This window comes from Sinocyclocheilus rhinocerous, unplaced genomic scaffold (genome assembly GCF_001515625.1).
Source record: "Sinocyclocheilus rhinocerous isolate Xijiao unplaced genomic scaffold, SAMN03320098_v1.1 scaffold1822, whole genome shotgun sequence".
Lineage (NCBI taxonomy): Eukaryota > Metazoa > Chordata > Actinopteri > Cypriniformes > Cyprinidae > Sinocyclocheilus > Sinocyclocheilus rhinocerous.
This window is the reverse complement of record NW_015638936.1, coordinates 814,777-825,018: the sequence shown is the minus strand read 5'-3', so window position 1 is coordinate 825,018 and position 10,242 is coordinate 814,777. Positions and strand designations below refer to the sequence as shown.

General features: G+C 34.0%; 1 protein-coding gene across 1 annotated transcript in view; it reads right to left on the bottom strand.

Annotated features, from left to right (window-relative positions):
- Positions 1-986: 986 nt before the first annotated feature.
- Positions 987-10,242, bottom strand: part of eif2ak2 (eukaryotic translation initiation factor 2-alpha kinase 2) — a 17,379-nt gene continuing 8,123 nt past the window's right edge. The window contains exons 16-30 of the mRNA XM_016565417.1: positions 9,965-10,108; positions 9,509-9,610; positions 8,895-8,957; positions 8,582-8,704; positions 5,107-5,627; positions 4,932-4,970; positions 4,692-4,811; positions 4,284-4,406; positions 4,089-4,208; positions 3,739-3,804; positions 2,967-3,150; positions 2,759-2,896; positions 2,538-2,639; positions 1,776-1,838; positions 987-1,695 (exon numbers count right to left, since the gene is read on the bottom strand). Of these exons, the coding sequence (XP_016420903.1) occupies positions 1,570-1,695; positions 1,776-1,838; positions 2,538-2,639; positions 2,759-2,896; positions 2,967-3,150; positions 3,739-3,804; positions 4,089-4,208; positions 4,284-4,406; positions 4,692-4,811; positions 4,932-4,970; positions 5,107-5,627; positions 8,582-8,704; positions 8,895-8,957; positions 9,509-9,610; positions 9,965-10,108 (2,034 nt within the window). The 3' untranslated portion in view covers positions 987-1,569. The remainder of the gene's footprint in view (positions 1,696-1,775; positions 1,839-2,537; positions 2,640-2,758; positions 2,897-2,966; positions 3,151-3,738; positions 3,805-4,088; positions 4,209-4,283; positions 4,407-4,691; positions 4,812-4,931; positions 4,971-5,106; positions 5,628-8,581; positions 8,705-8,894; positions 8,958-9,508; positions 9,611-9,964; positions 10,109-10,242) is intronic.

Sequence of the window (10,242 nt, the reverse complement as noted above, 5' to 3'; positions counted from 1 at the left end):
TATTTCCGAAATCAATCGATATTAATCAATTTGGGCCGTATAATAGATGCTATTGAAACCTCCTAGTTGACATCTTGCAATTACGGTAATTTTGACATGAATGACTAGATTGCATCATTGATTTCGTATAGATCTACCGAAAAATAACAATAAACTGACAAGCGATTGCTGACAAACCCGTCACAATTAAATCAGCGCGGAAACAGCGCCACCTAGCGAACCAGACGAGCAATTACATCCCATTGAGATGAGAGTGAAACAAACCATTTCAAACAATGTCAAAACATGCATGACATTTGCTTAGAAGCTTTCGTAGCTGAGATCATTATTGTTCAAATGCTTGTGTACAGGTTGTACGTGCAAATTAATATGCTTGTGTAATAGTTTGAGCAAGTACTTCATTATTTATGTGTAGAGGGATGTAAATAAAGAGCTAAAGTTACTTACATAAGAACACGAAACATTAATCTTGATATTTTCAATCAGAGTAGACTGCTTCGGAGTGAAACAACCCATCTACTAAAACAACATCACTAATACATACTGAGATTTACTTGCTTTTCCCTCCAAAATGATGTCACTTCCTGGAGGATGATGTCATTACGCAATTCATCTTTGAATTTACAAACAAACAAACCAACAAATTAATAAATAAATAGTAACACTGAGAACACAATAGAAAAAAGTATACAATGATTAGCAATGGAAACAATTTTTAAAAAATAGTTCAACATTTCAAATAAACAAACAAACACCTGGATTTTTTTTTTCAGATTTTATTAATAAACTGCCAATGTTTCATCTTACAAGGCAAAATGGTAACATCCTTCCAAATTAAAGCATTGAAATAAAATTCAAATATAATCTATGGTTGTTTTTTTGTCATTGTAATATATATAAAAAAAAAAAAGTAACAATTTCTTACAAATTGTGAGTTTATTATTTTATCCAACGTCAGAACACATGATGTTGATATTAATGACACATTTTCTTTTTTTATTCCACCCAGCATAAACAGTATATTTGTCAAGAAAAACGCCTGATGGCTGAAAGTCAACTTGAGCAGCAATCTTCCCAGCAAGCACAAAATGTTTTCACATTACATAATATTGCATTTCGGTTTACACTGTAACCAAACAACTGCAACTTCGATTATCTTTTAGTTGCAATTACACTTAAGATGTAAATCTATGTTCATTTTATGCAGCTAACATTACAATGACGTTGTGAAATTACATTCATGTTGGGATTTCTAAAAGTAGCCTCACAACATCAATATAATGTATTTTTATGATGAAAACAGAATGAAACTTTTAAAATATACTAGAAGAAATCTAGTAGAAATCTGAAAGTTATTTCACATTATTTTTTATAAAATCACTCCCCAAATGTTCCACATTTTATATTATCACCTTAATCAGAGAACATTAAATAGTTCATTAGATCATGAATAAATCAATTAAATCATCATAACCAAAAAGCTGTTGCCTGTCAGACGTACTCTGTGGTAGTTCATTATTATGAAGGGACCTGACCAAACTGCTGAGACAGTTTCTATGCACAAAAATCTCAGACGGTTTTCTGGCTTAACAGATTCTGATCCAGAGGGAAAAACTTCTCCAGCTTTTCTTTTACGTCTTTTGCATGTGGCCTGTGCTCTGGTGAATACGACAACATCTTCATGATGAATTTACTCTGAAAAAGAAGCATAATAGAGTTTTAGGCTAAACTCGGTCCAATCAATATTTATCTGAAGGTAAAATCAAGTTCCTTACCTCAGTTTGACAACTATCACTGAACCCTTCTGGAAACCTTTGATCTCTCAGATCCGGCCACAGCTGTGCAATGTCAAAAAATAAATAAAAAATCACTTAAAAATTAAAAGAATTGTTCCTTTTTTTGTTTTGTTTTTGTTTATTCATCAGAACAGATTTGGAGAAATGTAGCATTGCATCAGTGTCTCACTGCAAGTGAATGGGTGCCGTCAGAATGAGAGTCCAAACAGCTGATAAAAACATCACAATAATCCACAGCACTCCAGTCCATCAGTTAACATCTGGAGAAGACAAAAGCTGAAACAAATCCAGCATTAAGACATTTTTAACTTCAAACCATTGCTTCCGGCTAAAATCCAACAGAGTCCATAATCCATAATAACACTTCCTCCAGTGAAAAACTGTTTTCTGCTCAAATAATTTTTTAGAGCTGTTTTGGACTGTTGTAAACGGTGCTTGATCTGTGCAGATTTCTCTCCTGATTCAACTTTTTCACTGGAGGAAGCATTATTATGGATTATGGACTTAATGCTGGATTAGTTTCAGCTTTTGTCTTCTCCAGATGTTAACTGATGGACTGGAGTGGTGTGGATTACTTGTGGATTATTGTGATGTTTTTATCAGCTGTTTGGACTCTCATTCTGACGGCACCCATTCACTGCAAAAGACATTTTCAAATGTTTTTTTTTTTTTTTTTGCAAATATGGGTAATAACTGTGCTTATAGTATCACTACTGATGACTGTCATGAAATACTACTAACCTTTACTCTTTCACTACCAGTAGATATTTTCCAGATCATCTCAAACCATACGAGTCCAAGGGGAAAAATGTCTGTTTTTTCATCATAATTCTTCTTATTTTTCTAAGGAAAACAATGCTTTTTTAAAATGTATTTATTTATTTAGCAAAAAAAGAACACAATACATTTCTATAAGTATTATGGTGTAAATATTTCTCTTAGAGAAAATAAAAATGCATCACCTGTTCAGGACTCATATAAGTTGGTGTTCCTCTGTTTGACCTCTCTATAGGGTCACCATTTTGATCCGTCTGAGCCGCCACCAGCCCAAAGTCTCCGATCTTCACTTTGCCATCAGCACCAAACAGTATGTTATCAGGCTAAAAGGAAAGTACACTTGCGTAAAATGCTTATTTGTTTAAACACAAGTTTAGTTCAAATATGAAATACCTTCAAGTCTCTGTGGATGAGCTTGTTTGCGTGGATGTATTCCACTCCAGTGATAATTTCATAAAATATTTTATGGATTTCCACTATGATTCTTTGTTTTTCCATAAAATTTCTCGCCTTTATCCAATCAGTCAGTGTTCCTCCCTCGCAGAACTCCATCTGAATAAATAAATATGTCCCGCTGCTGAAATAAGAGAGTCACATGGGTCAATATTTAACATTGCAATGCACGGTATTGTCCTAAATGTGTCATATCATGCTTTTTTTTCAAATTATATTTAAATGTAAATACGTCTTAGATTTATGCTGACGAAATGTAGAAATAAATCGCTTCCATGACCATGTGATTTGCTGCTGTGCCTCTTTGGATGTGAAATGACTAACAGGCATTTACTCAGGGTTTGCCATTTGGCTTTATACTGTATTGTTTAAACTGGTCCACCCTTCAATAACAGCCGCTTTCATCACATTATGCCAGATTCATAATTCAGATTAAATGCGCAATTATTCAGATCAGACGGAAATGCACAGGGAAATTTATTTATTTATTTATTTATTTTTTGTCAAAATAAACCTCAGCTCATTTCTAACACTGTTATTCTTCAGAGGGAAATGCAGTTTGGGGCGTTTTTGGACCTATTTAAAAGTTACAGTAAAATAAAATCTGTTTTTTTTTTTCAAAAGAGCAAAGAAAATTTGATTCCTCATTATACGAGCCCTTTAAACAATGTAGTTGTAGTGCCATAAATTTCCATCAAACAAATAAACTCACTGATTTGAAGAGTCTAAACTGTCAGTTCTGTTGTTTCCTGAGGGCTCAGCAGCAGCGGATGCTGATCTGAGAACAGACCCAGTTACAGTTACATTTACATTCATGCATTTGCAGATACTTTTAACCAAACCGCATAAACACTTCATTACACCAAATACACAAAATAATGTTCTTTTTAGCAGCATCATATGACCCCTTTAAAGTACATTAGGGCAAAATGTTTTTAGCAGATGCATCTGCTGGGAATAAAACCCTTGATAGTTGACACACTGTATTACTAGTTTACCCTAAAAGGATCTAATACAGGAGCAAAATAAAGAAGTGTCTCATAAGAAGAATGCTGGACATACTCTGTCACACTCAGACTTTCCATTCCTGATGTGACATCTTCATCTTCATCATCATCATCGTCATCATCATCCCTCTCTTCACTGCCGTCTCTCTCAAAGGTCACTGCATCTGATGAAGTGCTGAACATAAAACACATAAACTTCACTGTTGAGAATCAATTAATGTTTCATCAAAAGTGCTGGAGACTCGCTTACTTGGACACTTGGTTTCTTTCTTGGTTTGAAGTCCAGTTGTCAGAACTTGGCCAGCATGTGATGTAACGCACTATGTTTGGGTGATCTAGTCGGGCCAGTGCCTTCACCTCAGAATCAGCTTTCCTGTTTTAAATCAATGAATGAATAAATTAATAAATAAGTAAATGCTTGAATGAATGAAAAAATAAGTTAATAAAAAAATTATAATAATGAAATAAAATAATGAATAACTGAACAAATAAATAATTGAATGAACGAACAAACAAACAAATAAAAACAATGAATAAATGAAAGAAAATGAATGAATAATTGAATTCATTAATTACATTATTTTGTTTTTTTGCCTCATAATCATGAAAGCTGCTATTTTTAATATTAGAAATTACCTTATGACTTATATAAACTTACCTGGTTAAGATGACCCTCTTCACAGCGTAGATCTTGCCATCATATTTATGTTTTACTTCATAAACGCAGCCAAAGCCTCCTTGACCAAGTTTTGCGATCACATCAAAACTGTGAGACAATCTATAGATGATGCACACATGTCAAAAAGCAATAAAATCATTATGCATTATCCTATACACAAAACATTCATACTTTGTTATATCTGAATTAATTATCAGCTGTCAGGTCCAGCATGCTTACCCTGAAACTGAGTCCAGTCCATGATCACTGGGACAGGAACTGGAGCCGATCAATAACAAATCAGTTTTAAATTATTATCCAAACATTGGCATCCAAAAACAAAACAAAACAGCAAATAGTCATTATAAATCACTACTTTAGGCGAAGTGTTTTTAATAAAATAAACAACACAAACCTCTCTTGGCTGAAACTATCATGGCTCCACTCCTCATTCAGAGTCCACATGTTGCTTCTGCTGCATTTCTGTACTTTACCCTTGTCCATCATACTGTACAGCTGTTTCTTGATGGTTTGTTTCGGCTGTCCCAGGTCTGTGGCGATCTGATGGGCTTTTAAACCTCCTGATCTCTTCAGCAGATCCTCCACATCTTTCACTTCACTTGTGTCTCTGGTCGTCTGAGACTTTAGCTCTGGTTTGATCTCATTCTTCTTCTCCATAAGGCCCCAAACAGGAGGCTGTTCGTCAGTTTTGAACACCTGATTTGATCTCTCTAGGTTGTACAGATGCTTGTTCACGGTGCGTTTATCTGGTCCGATTTCTTTAGCAATTATCAAAGCTGTGCTTTTGCCGTTTCGCCTCAAGAAGTCACAGATATTTCTCTCTATTTCAGTATCGGCAGACATTTCGCTTCGGTCCGCAAGGTTTTTAATGCAGTTCAGAGTGTTGTCTTCAACCTTCTCTGCTCGGTCTAGAGACTAAAAGTTTCATAGTGCCGCGTCGGTATTTAAACCAGCCTTCTTTAGCTTTCTGTTTCGATTCAATCTCGCTTTCCTCAGCGTGACATGTTATATAACTTGGTTATAACACGCCCAGCTCTAGGTTTCGAATCGTCACTATCATAAACTTCTATTACGCAAGTTAACATATATACAGTAGCTACACACCATTAGAATGGAATAATACATTGTAGCATACATCTGTAGCCTAAAATACAAAATTTAAAATACGGTTATTAGGGAAATAAGGTGTAGTTTATAGGTGATTTTTGGAAACATGCCTTAGAATGTATTCTCTTAACTAATATACTTTATTCATTAATTTAAAAGCCTAGAATGAAAAATGAAAAATAGTTGTCATGTTCGCAGAGAAGGTAGCCTAACAACAGTCCGCCGTTCTCAGTTTACTAACTTTAAAATCGATCTCGTTTATTTACCATATGACGTCACTTAATTCGACTACACTGTAAAAATAAAATAGAAATACTTTCCATTTTTTTAAGTAAGTTGCAAGAAAGAAAGAAAAAGAAAAAAAAAAAAAAAAAAAAAAAAAATATATATATATCATTGGAGTGTAGCCTAATTTAAAAGCATAGAATAATGAAAAACACGCCAAGGCTTCCTGTTTTTCAGTTGACAGGTTATTTAATTTTTAATTAATTCATTATTTATTTAAAACCCCCTAAAATAATTAAAAACGGTGGTCGCGTTCGACGAGAAGGTAACCATAGAAACAGTTCGCTGTTTTGAATTAAAGGGATAGTTCACCCAAAAATGAAAATGTGATGTTTATCTGCTTACCCACAGGACAGCCAAGATGTAGGCGACTTTGTTTCTTCAGTAGAACACAAACGAAGATTTTTAACTCAAACCGTTGCAGTCTGTCAGTCATATAATGGAAGTGGATGCTGGATGAGAATCACGGCTTTGAGAGTAAAAAAAAACATACACAAACAAAACCAAATTAAACCCTGCGGCTCGTGACGATACATTGATGTGTAAAGACACAAAACGATCGGTCTGTGTAAGAAACTGAACAGTATTTATACCGTTTTTTTACCTCTGATTTGCACCGCAATGTCCGAACTGTCCTGAGCGCGTCCTGAACGTGTTCAACAGCCGGATCGCAGACTTATAAGTGCATTACCGCCACCTATCTCTCAAGTGGACCATTGACACTCCTAATTGAGATTGTAGATAGACTTCCACTTCTATTATATGACTGACAGACTGCAACGGTTTGACTTAAAAATCTTCGTTTGTGTTCTACTGAAGAAACAAAGTCGCCTACATCTTGGATGCCCTGGGGGTAAGCAGATAAATATCACATTTTCATTTTTGGGTGAACTATCCCTTTAAGGAACTTTGAAATCTGTCTAACATTTTAACACATGACGTCACTTAATTTTACTACACTGTAAAAAATGACTTTAAAATGTTGTAAATAAAACAAATATTGTAGTACGTTTTACAACAAAATAGGCTACAATTTCAGCCTTTCTACTACTTTTTCCTTAAATTAAATGTTACTTGCTGTCTGTTTTGTGAAATTTACAAGCAATTTCTAAGTAATACCCCCCCTCCTCCCCAGTGTACTTAATATAAAAACACATTTTGTCTGAGTTTTATCACGGTGACCTTTTAATATTATAAAACGTACCACATTTAAACTCTTTTCTCTCTCTCTCTCTTTCTCAATTCAATTTAATTCAAATGAGCTTTATTGGCATGACTGTGTACCATTTCAATAAATATATTATACAAACATACTGACAAATAAAAAGGGGGGAAAATGAACACACAAAAAATGTCCATCTCATCTCATCTCTCTCTCTCTAGCTAATGTTCTGGAATAAACTGATAATATCTTAGACCCAATTTTGACATTTTTAGAAGAGGGATTGTGTAGGTAATTCTACAGGATTTTAATTTACAATGACAGCCTAGCAATTGAAGTATGCTTAAACAGATTTAAAAATATATATATTTTCACAAGAACATCCCAATAATATAAAATCAGATGTGAGCAAATAAGAAAACCTTCACAGACAGCAAAAAGAGAAAAGCATGGATACAAATGCACCACTTTAATTATAGACACGGTTAAAAGCTCCATGATTTATTGTTACAGAATATTATGCATTGCAATACAGACAGGTTCACAATAAAGACTGACAGCTAATGGATTCAACTTCTGTTCCAAAGGAAATTCATGTAAATAGAAACTGAGTAAATCAACACTCTTATAATTTATAATTATAAGAGTGTCTAACACTTATAATTGTCAACCATTGATTCTTGACATGATAAAATACAGACTGAATTACAGTAATACAACAGCACGATCAGAGAGGATTGTTAGACACAAGATAAACTGATAAGCTACCACTAAATATTGTAGAAACTTAATTTGCTGTAGAGTTGCTTTGCAATGATTTGTATCGTGAAAAGCGCTGTACAAATAAACTTGAATTGAATTGAATAAACTGACTTTAAACCTTTTTGCTCGTTTTTCTTTCTTTTGTGTTCTACAGAACACAGCAGACATTCTACTACATGTAATTTGCTGTAGAGTTGCTTTGCAATGATTTGTATCGTGCGCTGTACAAATAAACTTGAATTGAATTGAATTGAATAAACTGACTTTATACCTTTTTGCTCGTTTTTCTTTCTTTTGTGTTCTACAGAACACAGCAGACATTCTACTACATATTTTCCACAGAAGAACGGCATTAAGGATGAGTAAATTATGAATTTTTTTTTTTACATCAACTTCCCCCTCGTAGTTTTTTTTTTAGAATTGCACACTTGCCGTGTGAACCTTTTTGTAAGTTGTTCTATGGAAGCATCTGCTAAATGCTTCACCTTGAATGTTACAGTATAAGCAACTGCTATTATTATAAAGGCATATAAGATGAGATGAGATCTCATTAAATGGTCCTGTTGTCTTTATCTGCTTTCAGGATGTTAGTATATCGGTCCAGCTCACTGATCAGCTCGGAGGCGTCTGGTCTCTCGTCAGGACTGGGACTCAGCATTCGATCTATGAGCTTGTGCTGTTTCAACAGCCATGAAAAACGAGTCTGCATGTTAGGTAATGGTCAGCTTCGAGTAAGTGATCATAGCAGGCTAATATTTAAATTGATTGATAATTGATTGACCAATTGATAATTTTAGCACAATAGCACTTGCACCAAAGAAAACCATGCTCAATTTCAACATCGTCACTAATGAAATTACACTCACCTCAAAGTTACATTTCTTGGAGAACTGTGATGGAAAATCCCTACTTCTTATTTCATCCCAAATCTAAAAGTCACAAAGTAAAAAAAAAAAAAAAACTTCAATATTTATACACTGCAAAAAAAAATTATTTGTGATACTCAGTATTTTTGTCTTGTTTTCTAGTACAATTATCTAAACATTCTAAAATGTAGATACATTTACTTGAGAAGCAAAATAACTTGAGATATGAAGTCTTGTTTTATGAAAAATGTATACAAATCTTGTTTTTGCTAAAAAAAATAAAAAAAAAAGTTTTCCCTTTTAATTAAGTTTATTTTTTCTCACCCCACTGGCAGATATATGTTCCTGTTTTAAGCATAACTTTTAATATTATAATATTTAACTAGGAATTTTTCAGAAAATAAAACTTAATATCTTAAGTCATTTTGGTTCTCGAGTAAATGTACCTTGACTTAAGAATGTTTAGATGTTTGTACTAGAAAATGACAAAAATACTAAGAAAATCATTCTTTGTAGTGTAACATATCAGACACTTACATGTAGATTAAATTTCCGTGTTCAGGATGAATACATAGATTGTATTATTATATAAGAGACTAAAAGATGAATCAAACCTTTTTCCTTTCATGCAACGTGAAGAGATTCCAGATGAGTTCAAAATAAATGAGACCCAGAGCGTATATATCCACCTTTCTGTCATACGATGTTTGATTCGCCTAAATATTCAGTTTAAAAACAGTGAAATCTTCAGCATTACACTCACATAAAGCACACTTACATATTACAATCTCATAGTACCTTCAGTCAGACAGATTCTTATTTACTTTGTAAACGCATATTCCTCACAATTAGTCAAAAAAATACCGTTATGTACCGTGAAACCGGTATAATTTTGAAAAATACTGTGATATAAATTCTTGGTCATACCGCCTAGCACTACTCACAATCTTACTGTGCATGTTTTATTATTGTGCATGAACATTCCAATTTAAATGAAATATGCAAATTACAGTCAAGTAAAATGGTTTATGAACAGCAGGTCAAATTCTAATGTATGTCTCCTGACTCACCTGTTCTGGGCTCATGTAAATACGGGTTCCTGTCCTTTTAGTCCGTTCCAGCAGTTGCTGGTCATTGTCATTTTCTGCTGCGGTCACGAGGCCGAAGTCTCCAACCTTTACTGTTCCCTCACTGCTGAACATTATGTTCAAAGGCTGAATGAAGAAACAGGAGAGCGTGATCAAAACAGCGTCAAACCAGGACTCTAGTGGAATTCAGAAGTCAGGAATTCCTTTTCAATTCAAGGTTATTATCGTTAACGAAAACTGAAATAAAAAACATTTCCGTT